General features: G+C 37.3%; 1 protein-coding gene across 4 annotated transcripts in view; it reads right to left on the bottom strand.

Moving 5' to 3' along the window:
- LOC141502400 (acyl-coenzyme A synthetase ACSM1, mitochondrial-like) overlaps positions 1-19,743 on the bottom strand; it is a 90,624-nt gene that overhangs the window by 35,361 nt on the left and 35,520 nt on the right. For all 4 annotated transcript variants that reach the window (XM_074207121.1, XM_074207119.1, XM_074207123.1 and 1 more), the window contains exons 7-8: positions 3,957-4,036; positions 2,447-2,570 (exon numbers count right to left, since the gene is read on the bottom strand). In XM_074207121.1, coding sequence (XP_074063222.1) covers positions 2,447-2,570; positions 3,957-4,036 — 204 coding nt within the window. The remainder of the gene's footprint in view (positions 1-2,446; positions 2,571-3,956; positions 4,037-19,743) is intronic.

The raw sequence follows: 19,743 nt of genomic DNA, 5'->3' as shown, positions 1-19,743 counted from the left end.
ATGTTAAAGTGCTTTGCTATTTCCTTGTACAGATTGTTTTACAGATGAGGAAATGGATACAAAAAAAGGTTAAGTGACTTGCCCAGGGTCACATAACTAGTAAGTGTCTGAGCCCTGGTTTGAACTCAGGAAAATGAGATTTTCTGACTCAAGGCTCAGCACTCCATTTTCTGTTTCATTTTCTGCCCTCTCTTCCTACTAGTCTTGATCTTTAGTTAGTTGTTGGTTCTCCTTAGCAAGATCCTTTAGGAAGGATCAGGTAAACCAACTAACCCTCAAGTATTAATAACAGAACTCTTTCCAGTTCCTACATTTTCTTAAGAAATCAATCAAACTCTAAGAAATGATTCTTTAATGACAGAGTCTTCTTCTGTTTCCTAATCTATAAATCTGGGGGTAAAGTTTGAAATAATTTTATCTCTAATGTTCCCTTTGACTCTAATAACCAAGCATTTTGTTAGGGCTTTAAGATTTACAAAGCATTTTACATATTGTTCTCTCATTTGATCCTTATAACAACCCTGGGAGATAGGTGATATTATTTTCCTCATTTTGAAGATGAGGAAACTGAGATTGAGGGAAGTTAATTAATTTGTCCAGGGTCACAAAGCGAGTAAGTGTCTAAGGCAGGATTTGAACTCAGAGTTTCCTGCTTCCAAGTACAACACTTTGTTGTGTTACCTAGCTGCTTGAAATCCTATAAAACAAATCACAGGTTGGTGATGAAATTTTTTGGGAGGGTGGGGTAGGTAGTTGGTTTCATAGTATTCTTCAGTCATCCCATATGATAGAGATTAAGCATTTACTTCACATTATTGAGTTAGGCACTATGCCAGACTGGAGATAAAAAAATTCAATAATTTCTGCATTTAAAGAGCTTACATTGGGCATATCAAACTGCATGTCACATAGATATTGGCTATAGAGGGTGGTGATGAGAGAAAATGAACAATTAAGGATGACTTTGCATGACTGCAAAGAAAATACATTTCATTTTTGGACCTGTTGAACCTTAGATGTTCATGAGATTTCCAGTTAGAAATGTCCAATCTACAGCTGGAACTGTGAGAATGGAGGTCAGGAGAGAGGATAGGACTGGAAAAATAGAATTGAGAAGCATCTACAAAGAGATAATAATTAAATCCATGGAAGATGATGAGATCATAAGGTGAAATAATGTAAAAGGAAGAGAGGACCCAGGACAGGGACTTAGGGCACACTTGTGGTTAACAAATGTGACATGGATGAAGATTCAGCAAAGGAGACAGAGAAGGTGCAATCAGATAGGCATCAGGAAAAATAGGTGAGAACAGTGTCACAAAAACTTGAGAAGAACGTAAAAGGGTGATTGACAGGGTCAAAGGATGCAGAAAAGTAAAAAAGGATGAGGATTGAGAAAAAGTCATTAGATATGACATTTAAGAGATTATCAGTACTTCTAAATTGAGCAGTTTGAGATGAATTGATGTAGTTGGAAACCAGATTGCAGAGGTTAAGAAGAGACTTAGAGGATGAGAAATAGAGGCACTGAATATAGATAGTCTTCTGAATGAGTTTAGTCATGTGAAAAGAGATGTGTAATAACTTGTGGGGATGGACAGATCAAGTGAGGGGTTTTGAGGATGGAGGGGACATGGACATGTTTGTGGGCATTGGGAAAACATTTCTCTTTCCATCATTTCCACTCTCACTTATCTTCAATCTTTCCCTGTCTACTTAATGCATAGTTTTAACTGGGTGGTGATATATTAGAAAGACCTGGACTTGGAGCCAGAAGACCTTGGTTTGAGTCTAATTCTGTCACTTATTATTTGTGTGGAATTAGTCAAGACTATGGATCTCTTGGTATTTTGCTCATTCATTTATTCAACAAGTATTTAACATATATCCTTTGATTATTGGACTTCAAAATTGTTACTAAGCCTGTTATGTCTACTGGTTGCTGAGATTCAAATGAGCTAACAGATGTGAAAACTCTTTGAAATGTTTAAAGTTCTTTATATGTACATATGCATAATGGAATTTGACCCATCTCAACTTTTCAGAACAACCTTATTTTTTTTGTTAGATTTTTGCAAGGCAAATGGGGTTAAGTGGCTTGCCCAAGGCCACACAGCTAGGGAATTATTAAGTGTCTGAGACCGGATTTGAACCCAGGTACTCCTGACTCCAAGGCCGGTGCTTTATCCACTACACCACCTAGCCTCCCCACAACCTTATTTTCAACACTTGGATTGTAAGCTTCCCATGATCAAGGAGATATCTTAGGTTTTGCTCACGTGAAATAGGCACTCAATAAATATCTAAATAAATATATACATAGGAGGATGATAGGATGCATGTGTAAATATATTGACAGATGGATAGAAGGATGATTGTACAAATTGATAGTGTTGGTGATTCTTTCATTGACCTCTAATAACTGAGGAGAGATCTTCCCACCTACCGTTTCTGACTGTCCATATAGTTCATGGATAGCTAGACCTGTTGCTTGTTTCCACTTGTCAAATTCTTCTGGCAGCAGTGGTTCACCACCACCAATACAATGCTTCAGGGTTGGGAATTTGTAACTAATACAGAAGGAAAAAAGTAAACAAAACATGAAGAGCATAATAAATATATTGCTGAAATATCATTTTGAAGTATCTGGAATTTGACCTATAAATAAACTCTTTTCCTATGTCTTTGGGTTTCTGTTTCTCTCTGTCTTTTTCTTCTCCACCTTCTTACTCCACTCTGTGTCTCTGACTGTATTTCTCACCTCCTTTCCCTTCTCTTTTTCTATCTCTCTTTTCTCTCACTTTCTTTTTCTTCATTCCCTCTCTCCCTTATCTCTCTTTTTCTTTAGCAAAGAAAAACAGTTGAGTTAGAGTAATTAATGTAGCAACTGAATTTTACAATGTGTGCAACATTTGATACTCACAGTCCCCCATCTCTCTTTGTACCAGGAAGAAAGTATGTTTCATTATTTGTTCTCTGAAATCCATTGCAATCAATCAATGCTTCTCTTTGTTAGTTGAGTTGTTTATTTAATGATTGAATTTTGATTGCTAAGGGACAGTAAAAGGTTATTTATTAGCATTTTTTCTCCTATGCTTCTTATCTGTTGGATAGGATCTTAGAAAAGACTTCAGAGGTCATTCAGTACAAATTTCTCATTTTATAAATGAGAGAGTGAAGCCCAGAGAGGTTGTGATTTGTCCAGTGGCATATCAGCACCAGAGCTAGGATTCAACTAGAGGTGGTCTGATTCCGATTCTTTTTAATACACTATGTGACTTGCTTATTAACTGAATGTTTCACTTTTTACTGGTCATTTGAATAAGGTTCAGGGTCAAGGAGAAAAAGTGAAAGGCCTTTCACATTTTTAGTATTTGGTAAAAACACAGGAACAAGAAATCAGAAGCCTACTATAAACTTTGATAAGTCATTTGCCATCTCTAACTCTCACATCTTGTGAGCTGCTGTTAACAAAGACTTATTGGAAAAGATACTATTAGTTATTGTGACCGTTAGGTGAGAGGTAGGGTTTTTGTGGATTTGACTAATCATGTTCCCATCTTCCATGACCATTCCCAGCATCTTGGGAAAAGTCAGAAATTTGTTTCTTAAATTGGCAAGATTTGGATAGCAAAGAGGAAATATGAAGAAATGATAAATTTAAAACAAGTTCTAAGGATCAAATCATAACAAAGGTAATTGAAATTGAAAATCAGAGAGCTTTTTTGTAATGAGGGAATAATCAGATGTACATTTTTTAAACAATTTATAACTTTAGTTATGATTTTTGAAACAGTTATTGAATATAGAATCTTAAGTTTACTGAATATCCACAATAGGCAGCAGGTAACTTGCCCTTTTTTAGATGTTGCTCTAGGTTAAAACAACTCCAAGTCTTAAGGGGAAAAGATGAGAACCATCTGGTTGAGTGTGGCTACTGGATCCTCCAATTATACCTGGAAACATTGAATTGTAGAAGCATTCGATATACGGATGAGCCAGATATCATGCAAGTGATGGGATAACTGGAGAGAGTCTGGCAAATGAAAGCAGAAATAATATTACCAGAATCCCAATTTCTTTCCCATGAGATTTATTCATTCTTCATTAATCAATTGATTCTTTCATTCACCTTAACTCAAATACTTATTTTATTAATAACTTAAAAGGTTAATCATGAATAAGAAAAATTAAAATCAGAACAACTCTTAATTTTCACTCCACACACTGCAAATTGGTAAAGATTACAAAAGATGAGAATTGTCCATTTTGGAGGGAAAATGGAAACATGGGCATAATTTTGCATTGTTAGTGGGAATGTGACTCATATAATCATTTTAAAAAATAATTTAAAATTAAATAGATGTCCATAGTCTTTGACCCAGATATACCCGAGATGGCAATTGATAGAAAAAAAAAAACTCCTGTTATATATCAATACACACTTATATCAATATTTTTTGATGGCAAAGAATTATAAACAAAATGGATGCCCATTGATTGAAAAATGACTAAACAAAGTGTGATACATGAGTGTACCTTCCCATGCTAATTACCTAGCTTTTCAACTTTGGGCAAGCCACTTAATTCAATTGCCTTTAAACGCCACCCCCCCAAAAAGAAAAAAGACAAATAAAGCAGAATTCTTCTCCCTGATTGGAGAAGAGGAAGACATATTAGGAGAAACTATGTTCATATAACAAAGAATATCAGACATCCAAAAAAGCTAAGTTAAAAAAAGGAGCTACTAAGCTCAAGATAAAAATAGTTCTCACCCTCAAGAAGCTTACATTTTGGAGCAATTTATTTATTTACAATGATCCAGGAGCTAGTTACAGAGAAATTACCACATAGAATATGAAGAATGCTGTAAGAAATGTACAAACAAAATGCTTATGGGAGTTCATAGGAGGAGAGATTTCTTTTTTTAAAATTTTTTTTATTTAAGGCAGTGACTTGCTCAGGGTCACATAGCTAGGTAATTAGTTGTTTTGGGTTTTTTTTTAGGTTTTTGCAAGGCAAATGGGGTTAAGTGGCTTGCTCAGATCACACAGCTAGGTAATTATCAAGTGTCTGAGACCCCATTTGAACCCAGGTATTCCTGACTCCAGGGCCGGTGCTTTATCCACTGTGCCACCTAGCTGCCCCCCCCCCCCCCCCCCCCGCCAGGGGAGATTTCTTATGGTGGGAAGGCTTTATAGAAGCAACAGTATTAAACCTGGACCTTGAAGAATGGCTAGGAATTTTACAGATATCTGGCATAAGCAAAGACTCAAAGGGGAAAAGCACAAGAAATGTTTGGAAAATGATGCATATTCTGGTTTTCCTGGTTAAAGTTTGAAAAGAAGGCCAGAGGGGTTGCTTTTGATTTTTTTACACAAAGATTATTAAATCGGGCATCTGTACATGCACACACACACACAAATAATATATTTATCACATATATTACATATTCATATATTATAATATAAATATATTACAAGAATATTATATTAATAAATAGTTATCACTCTAAAACCATATTGTATTATATTATATTACATTTTTAATATATTAAATTGCATTATATATTATATAAAGGAATTATGCATAATATATAATGCAATGCAAAAAGTTTACCATATTTTATATATATTATGTAAATTGCATATATGGACAGTATATTTTGATAACTATATTACAATATTATTTGTTTCCTTTATAATATTTTATATTTTATTTTATGCATTTAAAAACATTATTCTGAGAAGAGGTCCATAGGTTTTAGCAAGAAGACTATGATACAAAAAATTTAAGGATCCTTAGCTTACAGTATGGCATAAAATAGGCTTCTTAAATTTGAAAATAGAAAATAAAAACAAAAGCAAAAACCCTAAATCTGTTGTTGTTGTTGCTGCTGTGAAGAAGAAAAACTCCAACTTGCTGTGAGCAAGACAATATAAAATCTGGAATACTAAAGCACATATTGATGAGACTCATTCTTTCCATTTAAGTTTATGATAGAACTGCTGACAGAAGTCCAAATGAGCTCCTAATATCTACACATTTTCATTACACTGTAAAACATACATCCCAAAAAATGTTTGGGGGACTACTCTTCCAAACTTCCAATGTTATTACTATAAGGCATAATAATATCCTTATTGAGGGAATAATGAAATTTAATAAATATATTGAAATACTGAGAAGTTGAATTATTCAAGAATTGCTTCAATGATCAGGAACTTGATTTAAATTTCCTAGAAAATCTTACTTATAAGCAAGGCTGTCATTGTTTGTCCTTCATTCTTGAAGAGGGTCATGGCATCAGGTAGATGATGCCACAACTTGCAAGTGAGGCAGAGTAATATGGCCAGTCACCCAATCTCACTCTCTCCTCTGGAGCCATCTGGGTCCAATGGTAAGATATAAATTAGGATGACTGGAGTTGGACCTGAATGCAGTGAGAAACCTTGGCCTTTTAAAAAAATTACTATTTTATTTTTCACCAGTAACATATTGTGTATATTTTTACATTCATTTTTACAAGATTTTGAGTTCCATATTTTCCTCCCTCCTTCTCTTCTTTCCCCTCTTCTGAAAATGGTAGTTTATACATATTTAATATATTTCCATATTTTAATCTCAATTGTGAAAAAATAAACATTGAAAGAAAAAAGTAATTGAGAAAGAATAAAGTAATTGAAGAAGATATGCTTTGATCTGCAATCAGAATCTATCACTTCTTTGTCTGGATATGGATAGTATTTTCCTTGGTGAGTCCTTTGTACTTTTCTTGGATCCTTTGCTGGAAAAAAGCTAAGTAATTCACAATTGATTATCAATGTCAGTGATATGAACATTGTTTTCCTGATTCTGTTCATTTCATTTTGCACCAATTTATACAAGTCTTTCCAGGTTTTTCCAAACCCTAACTGTTCATCATTTCTTAGTGCTTAATAGTATTCCATTACATTTATATGCCACAGCTTGTTCAGCTATTTCCTAATTGATGATCATCACTTCAGTTTCCAATATTTTGCCACCATGAAAAATGCTGTTAACATTACTTTTGCACATGCAGGTCCTTTTCCCTTTTTTATCTTCTTTGGGATACAGATCCAATAGTGATATTATTGGATCAACTTTTGCACGATTTGGTTGCCCTTCAGGGATAGTTCCAGACCTTGACCTTTTAAACTGTGATTTTTCCTAAGTCTCAGTTTGATTGAGACAAAGCCCACAGAGTGATTAAGGCTAGTTAAGATATGTGGCAAAGAATAACTTCTTTGGAAGGGGAGGGGAAGACCCTCAGGGTTTCTGGACAAAACAGGAACAATTGCATTTTAAAAAAAATTTTTAAAAATTTTAGTTATTTAAGGCAATGGGGTTAAGTGACTTGTCCAGGGTCACACAGCTAGGCAATTATTAAGTGTCTGAGATCAGATTTGAACTCAGGTACTCCTGACTCCAGGGCCAGTGCTCTATACACTATGCCATCTAGCTGCCCTGAAACAATTGCTTTTTACATTCACTCTGGGTCAGTAAAATTTTTTTTAAAAAGAACAAATTAATGAATTGGGATCATAAATTTAAAAAAAGTAGAAAAACAGAAAAAATGACCAAATGGAACTTTGGCTTGGAATTATTGTTGGCCAGTCAATGAAAGCCAGAGAGATTTAGGTTTAGGCATGTTCCTTAAGAAAGAAATCTATCTTGCTAGGTTTCAGAGATTAAAAATTTACATTCTTTTGGACAGAGTACCTGCAGGTAAGGGTACCATACTCTATGTGGGACTGAAGGAGAGGAGAAAGTGGAAGGAAGAAGAAAGATAGAAAGGAAGGGGAAAAAAGTAGTGTGGGAAGGAAGAAAGGAGCCACAATATCCAATTGGAGCTGGCTAGTTAGGTGGGATCCAATGACCTGAGACCTCACCTGATTTAAATTACATTGAAATTTTTTTGTGTTATGAAAAATGGTCTACTCATCAAAAGTAAACTTAATATTCAATGTAATATGTGGTGTAGAAAAGCAAAGAACATTTATATGTGCATTGAACTCTGGTAAGAAAATATAATCCCATTTAATCCTTACAACAACCTTGGGTGGTAGGGACTATTATTATCCCCATTCTGCATTTGAGGAAATAGAATCAGAAAGAGAGTAAGTAATTGGGAACCAAAGTCTTTGAGTTCTGAGTAGAATATGATGGCAAAACTGAATTAAATAGATCATCAAGAGAAAGGTTAACTTTACCCTACTGTTGAAAGTTTGTCACCAAATAACTGGACCGTTGAGAGACAGGTCAGATTTACCATCTGTCAAATGTTTATCATCATGAAAATAGACTACTCAGAGTCTTAGTAATGGTTCATTTGGTTCTTGTCCTTCGAGATTGAAGAAGACCAAAATGACATCACTATAAGACAAATTCCAGTATGTCTGAATGGCTGATCAGACCAATATGAGTTCAGGAAGCTCTGCCACAGGTTGGGCACAAATAGTCCATGTGAACACCTGGGGTGGGTACTCTAAACTTATGGATGTCATGTTTCCTTTGAGCTGCTTCAATTCTACCTTCCTCATAGAACACAGCACCCTCACTGAAGAGGGCATGCTATGCTGGGCAGTCCTGTGCCAGTGTCTCCCATGTTGTACAATCAATTCTAAAGTTCTTCAGTGAGACTTCAGGGTATCTTAGTATCACTTCTTCTGACCCCATTGTGAGCACTCACCCTGTGTGAGTTCTCCATAAAATAGTTTTTTGGGGGCAAGTGTGCATCTGGCATTATAATGTTCCAGCATATCGTAGTTGCACTCTTTGTAGCAATGTTGGAATGCTAGGCAGTTTAACTCCTGACAGGTGACCTTCAGAATCTTCTAAAGGCAATTTAATTAGAAGTGATTCATTTTCCTGACAAGGTGCTGGTAGATTGCCCAGGTTTCACAGGCATATAGCAATGAGGTCAACACAACAGTTCTGTAGACCTCCAGTTTGGTAGTCAGTCTAATGCCTCTTCTCTTCTATATTTTCTTTCAGATCCTCCCAAATTCTGAGTTAGCTCTGTCAATGCAAGTGTCAGCCTCATTGTCAATATGTACCTCCCTGGATAGAAGACTGCCAAGGTAAGTGAATTTATCCACAGTACTCAACACTTCTCCATTTGCTGTAATCACTCTCATATCCTGTCTGTCTTTTCTCCTTACAATCACATAGTCTAATAGATGCCAAAATTTGTTATGAGGGTGCATCCAGGAAATTTTATTGCATTTAGGTAAACAGAAGGCAGTGTTTGTGATGAGAAGATCATGAGATGCACAAGTCTTCAGCAGTAAGCGACCATTGCTGTAGCTGTTTCTAATTCCATTTCTCCCAAGGTCTCCCTGCCACATCTGGTAATCTGAGCCTACTCTAGCATTAAAGTCACCTAGAATTATAAATTTGTCCTTTTGTGGTACATTGATGATAAAGGTCTCCAGGTCTTCATAAAATTTTCCCTTAACTTCATTGGTGTTCATCATGGTGGGAGCATAGGCACTGATGATGGTGGCATGGCATTTTTCTAGTGGTGGCAATCTTACTGTCATGAGCTTGTCATTCAGTCCTTTTGGCTGGCATTCAAGAATGTTGACCAGATTAGTTTTGATTGAAAAACCTATCCCAGCTTCATGGTGTTCCCTTTCACTGTGACCACTCAAGAAAAGTGTGTGTCAAACTTGAACTTCAGTAAGCTGGCCTTCATTTGCCAGCCTTGTTTCACTCAGGGCTCCTATTTGGATATGATACATGCTGAGTTCTCTCACAACAAGTACTGTTCATTTTTCAAGTCTATGAGTTATCTATGAGTGTGCCTATGTTCCACACACACACTGATAGTAAGTAGAATCTTCTTTGAAGAAGTTTTTGTAGACTTTTTTTGGTGTTTTGACCATACTATGGGATCCCCACCTGCCAATGTAATCGGGCCAGGGTTAGGTAAGCAGACAATTTTTGGGGCACCTTTTCTAAAGCTCCTTCCTCACATCAGGAGGTGAGCAGTGCAATCCTTAAAGGGGCTGCCCAGTCATCCAAGAGGTTGCCAAATCCCATTGCTGATTTCAATGGGGAAATGAGCCTGACCATGGGCCACCTGTATGCAGGGTTGTTACTACAGCTTCCAGTGTATCTTGCTCCTGCTTCTTCATCACTTCCTTGATACCATAGGACTTTGAGGAATGGTTATGAGTAATGTCTTTTGTTGTGTGTGTAGATTGGATTTAAGTGAGACAGAGCTGCACAAAATCAACTGCCTCACCCTCTCCTCCAAAGTCATCATGATCCAGCATAGCAAGTCAGAGTCAAGACAACTGGTGATGGCTTTAGATGCAGTGGATGACTTTGGCCTCTTTGATGTCTAACAAGTGCTCCATGCTCTAACAAGTTGGCTTCATGACCATTGGAATGAATTGTTCTCCACCCATTCCACCAGTGGAAGACTTCACATACTAGGGGTAGACACAAAGAATTTGAGACTCCCTTGTTTACCCTCAGCCTGGTTTAGCTTGCCTGCCAAAGCAGTTTACTGAGATGTGGCTCAGCATGCCACAGCTTCTTGGAACCACAGGTGAGAGTTAGGTGGCTGGGGTAGACATCAAAGGTGGAAAGCAGCCCTGAAAAAGCTCAGCAGCTCTCCCACCAATCTAACTCTAGGTCTTAGTAATATCTAATTCTAAAAAGTCAGGGTCTTCCATTGATTACCAACTGTGTGGATCTTCCTACTTCCTACTTCATATTAGACACCAGCTGTCCAATCACTGGGCTCATGTAGAGTAATGAGAATGGCACCATTGCACAACACTCCCTCACTTTAATTAATCTTATTGTGCATGTCATGGTATTATGTTCCTGATGTCATGGTCTTCTTCAAGATTGAAGGTAAAACAACTACTTCAAAGTAAGTATCTGAGGTCAAATTTGAACACAGATCTTCCTGACTACAACTCTAGCACTCTATCTAGTATAAAAATATTTCATGATCAAGAATTAAGGAACATTTGCCATAATCTTGTGAATACCATGACAGATCATGATGATGTTTGTCTTTTGTTCTTGATGAAGACCATGACATCAGGGAGGTGATGCCATGACAAGCACATGAATTGGATTTGAGTGAGGGAGGGCTATGCTAAGTGATCAGCCTCACTGTCTCCTCCAGAGCCATCTAGGTCCAGTGGCCAGATATCAGTCAGTATGACTGGAAATGGCTCTCAATATGAAGCAATCAGGGTTAAGTGACTTGCCCAAGGTCACACAGCTAGTAAAATAAGTGACTGCAGCAAAAGAGGTAATCATATTGCATATTGAAATTTTTTAAAGATGTAAAAACAAAATGGGTCAAAATTTATACTTTAGGCAGTAAGGAGCTATTGAAATAAAAATTTTTGAGCAAGGAAACAATATCATAATATAACAACCAGACTTTAGAAAGGTTAATCTAGTAGATGAAAATGTCGAATGGATTGAAGAAGAGACTGGAGGTAAGAAAATCAGTTATGAAATTGTTTCATTAGTCTGGGTTGAGAGATATCTAGGTTAGTGGCAGTGGGAATATAGAGGAAGAGAATTAGGTCTTTGATCTAAAGATATTACACATATGTGATACAATCATGGGATTTGGAAGTTAGAAAGAAACTTAGTACCTATCTAGTCCAATCCATATACCAAAGGAATTCCCATTGCAATGTTTCTGAGATGTATTTTTGGCCTTAACTTCTTGAGGCAGCCTATCCCACTTTGGGACAACTTTAATTGTGAGGAAATATTTTTCTGAAATCAAGTCTATTTTTGTCTTATTGTGCCTTTCATCTCCTGTTCCTGGTTCTGCTTTTAGGGACCAAATGAAGCAACTCTGATTCTCTTGCCAACTGACAGTTTTTCAACACTTGATCACAGGTATTATATGCTTACTGAGTATTTTCTTCTTTTTTCCTAAAAAAAAAAAAACCCTAGTTCTTTCAACTGATTCTCATATGACCTGGACTCAAAGTCCTTTATTATCTAGATTGTTTCTTCTGAACACACTCCAGTTTAAACCATATCCTTCTTAAACCCTGATGTCTAGAAATGCAGACAATAATTGAAACTAGAGTGGAAGATATGACTCTTAATGAAGTATTGAATTGCATTAGCATCTTGGTTGCCTCATCAGATTGCTTTATCTTAATGAGCTTGCAGTTTCTTAAAACTCCCAGATCTTTTCCAAACAAATCTCTGTTTAAGCATTACCACCGGAATTTGTACTTGTGAGTTTGATTTTTTGAACCCAAAGTGTATGAATTTACATTCATCACTTTTAAATTCCATTTTATTAGATTCTGTCCAGTTTTATATATATTGCAGTTACATGTACAGTGGATGGAGCGATGCAGGAAGAGAGGTAGGAAGACCTGTGTTTCCATCTGGCCTTCAACATTTGCTAGTTTTGTGACCCTGGACAGGTCACTTCATCTCTGAGAGCTTCAGTTTCCTTTCAGTTTCTTCTGTGGGGGAAAATAGGGATAGCTTGGTGACATAGTGGATAGAGCACCAGCCCTGGAGTCAGTAGGACCTGAGTTCAAATTTGGCCTCAGAAACTTAATAATTACCTAGCTGTGTCCTTGACAAGTCACTTAACCCCACTGCCTTGAAAAAAAAAACCCAAATGGGGATAATAATAGTACTTTCTTCTCAGAGTTGTTAGTACAAAATGAGATAATAATTGTTAAACTCTTAGCATAGTACCTGACCCACAGTAAGTACTATGTAAATATTTGTTGTTATTATTATTAAAGTCTGTCTCCAACATTTCCCAGTTTTGGAGCACAGTTACAAAAGGAAATGAGGTTAGCCTTTTATTACCTATTCTTGTTGAAGTAATGCTGACTTTTGGTAATTACCTCTGACTTTTTTTTAATGAGTTGCTCTGAAATTTTTCTAGGAATTGAAATCAAGTTCACTGACCTAGAGTTTATAGCTTCTATTCTCTTCCTTTTTTTTTGAAAATCAGGAACAGATTTGCCATTCTCTCCTTTTTAATGACAATTTTGCCATTTTCTATAGTCTTTTATAGATCAAGAGAGTCATTTCTGCAAGTCAAATTTGCCAATGCTTTCAGTGCCTAAGGACATGGTTCATCCAGACTGAGGGACTTTGATTGTTATCAAAGGCAATTTTCTGATTATTTCTTTGTTTATCGGTAGCATTAACTTCCCATTATTCATTGTTTGTTCTGCATTTTCAATGCAAAGGTCATTCTCCTTGGCAAGAAAAAATCCTGACAAAGAATTGACCTACAAGATACGGAATGAATAGACCTGGATATGGGAGAGATAAGGTTAAGGGAAAAATCAAAGATGAGATGGAGATATTGAATGTCCTTGCTTAAGAGAAGGATGGGTGAGTGCCATTGAATAAATAGGGAGAGTTAGATGAAAGAACTGGTTTGGGGAATGGTGATTCATTTGTACTCATTCACTGCTGGCAAGACATCTGGTTGGACATGTTTAACAGGCACTTGGAAATTCAGGAGAAGGATTAGTGCTATTCATGTCAATTTTGGGGTCTTCTGTAAAGGGAAGATCATTGGTGCTGGGGGGGGATGAAATTGTTAAAAGGGATCATTCTTCCTATATTTATACCTTTGCACATTCTGTGTCCCCCATTCCAGGAACATACTTCCTCCTTACTACTGCCTCTTAAAATCCCTATTTTCCTTCAAAACTCAGCTCAAATGTTGCACTGGATAGCATCCACCTGGTGAACTGCAAAAGTTTACTAGCTGTATAACCCTGAATAAGTTACAACATCTGGCTGCCTCAGTTTCCTTAATAATAAAACAGGGAGATAAATAGCTTACCCCTTGGGCTTGTGAGGATGAAATAAGATATTTGTAAAAAGCCCTTAGCAACGTGCCAGACAAATAATAGAACCTTCATAAATGTTTTTCAACTCATTATCACAATAAAGAGCAAGTCCAGTAGGAGAGGGAGATTGTGGTTAGAAAGGGGAAAGTTAGAGTTCAGGATCTAGGAGATGGAGCAATTCTGAGTGATATTGAGATTGATTGGTTGAATGAATGTTGTCCTTTGTTTTCCAAGAGAACTAAAGTGACATCACTCGGTTGGGGTCAAGGTACAGTGTGTCTGACTGTGGCTGGCCAGACCAATATTAGCTTGGAAGACTCTACCTGTAGACCAGGCACTAATATTCCTTAGGAACATTTGGTGTGGGGATGTCTCTAAATTTGCACATCTTACTTTTCTTTTAAGTTACTGTAATTTTTCATTGCTCATAGAGCACAAAGTCCTCTTTGATATGGGCATTCCATTCTGGGTTGTTCTGTGCCATTGTCTTCCATGTCATACAATTTATTCTAAAATTCTTCAGAGAGATCTTAAAATTATTCTCGAATTGTTTCTTCTGATCTCCACGTAAACAGTTATCTGGTATGAGTTTTTCATAAAATAGTTATTTAGGCAAAAGTTTGTTTGGCATTTGAACATAGTGGTTAGCCTATTGGAATTGTGCTCTCTGTGGTAGTTTGAATGCCTAGCAGTTCAACTCAAGAAATGACTTCAGTGTCCTGTACCTTATCTTGCCATTTAATCCTCAGAAGCTTCCTAAGACAATTCAAATGGAAGCAGTTCTGTTTCCTGGCATGGCATTAGTATATTGTCCAAGTTTCACAGGTATACAGTAATGATGTCAGCTCAATGGCTCCATAGATCATCAGTTTGATAGGCTGTCTAAAGCCTTTTCTCTCCCCCATACTTCCTTAGGAGTCTCCTAAACCCTGAGCTAGTTCTGGCAAAGAGCATGCCAACATGATCATCTGTGTAAACATTCCTGGAATCTATATTTCCAAGATAAGTGAACTTATACATAGAATTCAAAATTTCTACATTTGCTGTAATCAGTGGTTCTATGTATAGATGATGTGGTGCTAGTTGGTGAAGAACCTCTATTTTCTTGGTGTTGTTAGGTCCAAATGAGCAAAAGAAATAGAGAATCAATCCAAACAAAATTGGCACAAATAACAGAGGATGGATCCATACTCTATTCCATCTCAGCCTCAGAGACTACATTGAGTGCACAGTCATCTGCAAACAAAAAGCACAGACAAACCTCTCCCTCCACTTTAGCCTTGACTTATATAGCCTTTTCAAGTTAAATAATTTACAGTCAGTATATTAGCTGACCTTGATTTTTTTAACCTTGGTGAAGGTGTCTGACAACATTGTTGAAAACATCATGCTAAAAAACACAGGAGCAGGATCACAGTCCTGCTTCATTCCACTGGTGGCTGGGAAAGCATGAGAACATCTTCCATTATCCAGAGCCTTTGGAAACATGACTTCATGAAACTGAAATATAAGACTTTTTCAAAAAAAGTTCCCTTTATTTTACTATTTCAACAGAGCCATTATCTTACTGCTGCTCAAATTTTTCTCCATTGGTTCAAGATTGCAACTTGTGTATACTTTATCATTCTATGTGATATTATTTGAATCTCTCCATAAATCCTATGCCAGAGACCTTAATCTGGTTCTTAAATAAAAAATTCAAGCTGTTCATGATTCTTGATACATGATCTGTGAGCTCCCTTTTCCAGCCACACACATATATATATATATCTGTATATGTATATGTGTATATATATATATTTTTAAAAAATAAAATTCTAATGATATATTCTCTTTATATTATCATTTCTTTTCTTTTTCTTTTAGTTTTTTTTGCAAGGCAATGGGGTTAAGTGGCTTGCCCAAGGACACACAGCTAGGTAATTATTAAATGTCTGAGGCCAGATTTGAACTCAGATACTCCTGACTCCAGGGTCAGAACTCTATCCACTGTGCCACCTACCTGCCCCTATCATCTTTATTTTCAAATCTTTTTCAGTACATTTCTACTTCTTTATCTCTGCAACCAAGGTTGACACATAAGTTGTAATTATCTTCTTGATAGAATCTATTTGCTTATGTTCATTTTGAAGAATGCAATGTGAGATGACTGTTATATGAAATGATCGTATTCTCTTTGGGTGTTTATTGAAACCATTTTTTTCTAATTTCCTTAGTTATCTTTCTAGGAGAATCTTTGAGCCATCTTTCCACTAAGCTATGATTTCTTTTTTTTCCTGTTCAAGTTTTTTAAAATTTTTTAAATTTTATATTATTACAATAATCTTGTTGTGAGAGTAAATATAAGGTCCCCACCCCAAAAAGATGAGAAACCTCAAGAATAGTGAGAGAGAAAAAAAGTGTACTTCAGTTTGTGTTCAGATTCCAACGGCTGTCTCTGGGGTGAGTTGCCTTCTTTATCATTAGTCCACCAGAGAATTTGCTTCAATATTTTCCCCACAGTTGCTATTACTAGCTGTATTTTCCTCCCCTCTATTTCTCCCCACTTTCATTTATTCTATTCTCTCTCTCTCTCTCTCCTTTCATCCTGTCCCTGTTCAGAAGTGTGTTGTATCTGAATACCCTCTCCCATGATATTCCTTCTCTTCTATCACCTATTCCCCCTTCCCTCCCCCCATTCCCCCTTATCCCATCCCTTTCTTCTCATTTTTTTCTAGAGTAAGATGGATTTCTATACCCTATTAAGTGTGCATTTTATTTCCTCTCTGAACCATTTCTGATGAGAATGAAGGCTCACTCATTCCCCCTCACCTTCCCCTGTTCCACTCCATTGTAAAAAATTTTTTCTTGAATCTTATGTGAAATATCTTAGTCCCTTCTTCTTCTCCTTTATCTTCTTCCCAGTACTTTATCACCCATTGACTCCATCTTTTTACTATATTATGCCATTATATTCAGCTCATTCCTGTGCCTTGTCTATATATGCTCCTTCTAACTGCTCTTATGAATGAGAACGTTCATATGAGTTAACAGTATCTTCTTCCCATGCAGGAATGCAAACAGTTCAACATCATTAAATTCTTCATTGTTAGTCCTTCTTGTCTACTTCCTCTAATGGTTCCCCCTGAGTCCTGTACTTGGAGATCAAACTTTCTGTTCAGCTTTCATTGTTTCAATAGGAAAGTTTGAAAGTCCCCTGTTTCATTGGAAGTCCATCTTTTCCCCTGCTCAGTTTTGCTGGGTAGTCGATTATCAATTGTAAACCAAGCTCCTTTGCCTTCTGGAATATCATATTTCAGGCCTTACAAGCCCTTATTGTAGATGCTGTCAGATCCTGTGTAATCCTGAATATAGAGCCATGGTAGTTGAATTGTTTGTTTCTGGCAGCTTTTAGTATTTTCTCTTTGACTTGAGAGTTTTGGAATTTGGCTATAGTATTCCTGGGAGGTTTTTCTTCAAACTCCCAGGGATCTCTTTCAGGAAGTGATCAGTGAATTCCCTCAATTTCTATTTTACCCTCTGCTTCTAGGATCTCAGGGCAATTTTGCTGATTTATTTCTTGAAAAATGAAGTTTAGGTTGTTTACCTGGTTGTGGCTTTCAGGTAGCACAATGATTTTTAAATTCTCTCTCTTGGATCTGTTTTCGAGGTCAGTTATTTTTCCAATGAAATATTTCACATTTTCTTCTAATTTTTGTTTTTGCTGGTATAGTTTTATTTCTTCCTGATTTCTCACAAAGTCATCAACTTCTTTAGTTCCATTCTGCATTTGAAGGAGTTATTTTCTTCAGAGAGCTTTTGTATCTCCTTTTCCAGCTAGCCAATTCTGTTTTTTAAGGCATTCTTCTCCTCATTTGCCTTTTGTGTTGCTTTTTCTTTTTTGGGCTAAATTGATTTTTAACATTTTATTTCCTTCATTTTTTATATTTCTTTCACCAGGCAACTTACTTGGTTCTCATGATTTATCTGTATCACTCTCATTTCTCCTCCCAATTTTTCTTCTACCTCCCTTAATTGCTTTTTTTGATCTCATTCATAACCTGAGCCCATTTTTTATTTCTCTTGGAGGTTTTGGATACAGAAGCTTCAATTTTGTCATCATCTGAGTATGTATTTTGGTCCTCCAGGGGAGGACAAAATTTTTTTTTCTGTTGTTTGCTCTTTCCTCAGCCTATGACTGATTTACTGTACTACCAAGGCTTTGGGGGATTTTGGGGACAATCCACTGGGACCTTAATTCATCCAAGGTCTTATGAGAGGCTCTGGTTGCTCTCTTGCCTGTGTTCAAGCCCTCCCCTCTGCCCTGGAGCTGTGAGGAGGGTCCCTGTTCAGCTATGGTAGTGTTGTGGGAGCCCAGATTGTAATCTAGATCTCAGTGTGGGCAAACAGCTGAGTCCTGCCTCAGGGAGAGTGGAGAGACCTCTGAAGTCTCGACCCCCTTGCTGTCTGTGGACTGAGAACTCTGGATGTTCTGGGTGGCTCTGCATACTCCTGCCGCAGGTGCTCACCGTAGGGCTGCTCTGAGGCTGGTGCTCCTCTCTGCACTCACTCTGGTGTGGCAGAGTTCTCTCACCACCCCTTCTGGCTGTCCCCATGATCCCTGGGCCAAGAGGTCTGGAAACTACCTCCTCTGCCATGGACCCAGGAGTCTGGCCCAGCTGCACTATGCTGTGGCTGTGGCTCTTTCCAACCTGGAGTCCTGGTGAAATAGACCTTTCCTATGGAACTTCTAAGTTGTCTTGGACTGGGAAATTGTATCACTTAGTCTTTCTGTGGGTTCTTCCCCTCTAAATTTTGGCTAGAGTCATAATTTGACAGCTTTTGGAGATTTTTGGGGGGAACAAGTTTCCTGGAATTCTTGCCTTCACACTGCCATCTTGGCTCCACCCCACAAGCCATGACTTCTTTATTTCCTATGGTTCTGTCTGTCTGGTCTGTCTCACTCTGTGAGGTTTTTATATCTCATCCAACCTGGTAGTGTAGCAGTCACTCAAGAGCTATAATTGGTTAGCACATAAATTTTGTTTTTTTTCCTGTATCTGACCACCACTCTTTTTTTTTTTGTTTTTTTTAGTTTTTGCAAGGCAAATGGGGTTAAGTGGCTTGCCAAAGGCCACACAGCTAGGTAATTATTAAGTGTCTGAGGATGGATTTGAACTCAGGTACTCCTGACTCCAGGGCCAGTGCTCTATCCACTTGCACCACCTAGCTGCCCCTCTGACCACCACTCTTTAGGGAGTCTGCCCCATCTCCCCTTAACATCATTCCTGGATACTCACCGACTGACATCCAATACTGATGAACTTCTCCAGATAAACAAATTTTGTCATGATTTTCTACCAGCCCTCATGAATAACAGTATCAAAAAACTTATCAATGAACACTGTATATAGACCTCTGTTCTGCTCCTGGCATTTCTCCTGGAATTGTTGGGAAGCAAACACCATATTGACCATTGTTCAGTCCTTTCAGAAGTTATACTGACTCTCAGGTATATGGACATCTTCCAAGTGAAGGATCAGAGTATTAAGGAAGTCTCTGGCAAGAATCTTGCCAGCATTAACTAAGAGAGAGATCTTCTTGTTATTGTCTCAGGATAACCTATTTCCTTTACCTTTATAGAGCTGGACAGTGGAGGCATTCTTGAACTCCTGGGGATAATTTTCTCTTTCCATATATAGTATAACATAAATAGTAACATGTAAGATTTCAGTCAGATTTTGTATGAGCAGTGAATCCTTATAAACCTCAGCTGGACTAGAATCAGCACTCAAGGCTTGGTAACATGAAAGGAGTCTGGTGGCATTCAAAACCTTGTCTTTACTTGGAAGTTTGGCTAAAGATGAATTGACTTCAACCTGAGATCAATGGTTCAGCATTGATT

The sequence above is a fragment of the Macrotis lagotis genome, chromosome X (genome assembly GCF_037893015.1).
Source record: "Macrotis lagotis isolate mMagLag1 chromosome X, bilby.v1.9.chrom.fasta, whole genome shotgun sequence".
NCBI lineage: Eukaryota > Metazoa > Chordata > Mammalia > Peramelemorphia > Peramelidae > Macrotis > Macrotis lagotis.
Note: the sequence above shows the minus strand (reverse complement) of the source record. Positions and strands in the feature narration are given on the sequence as shown.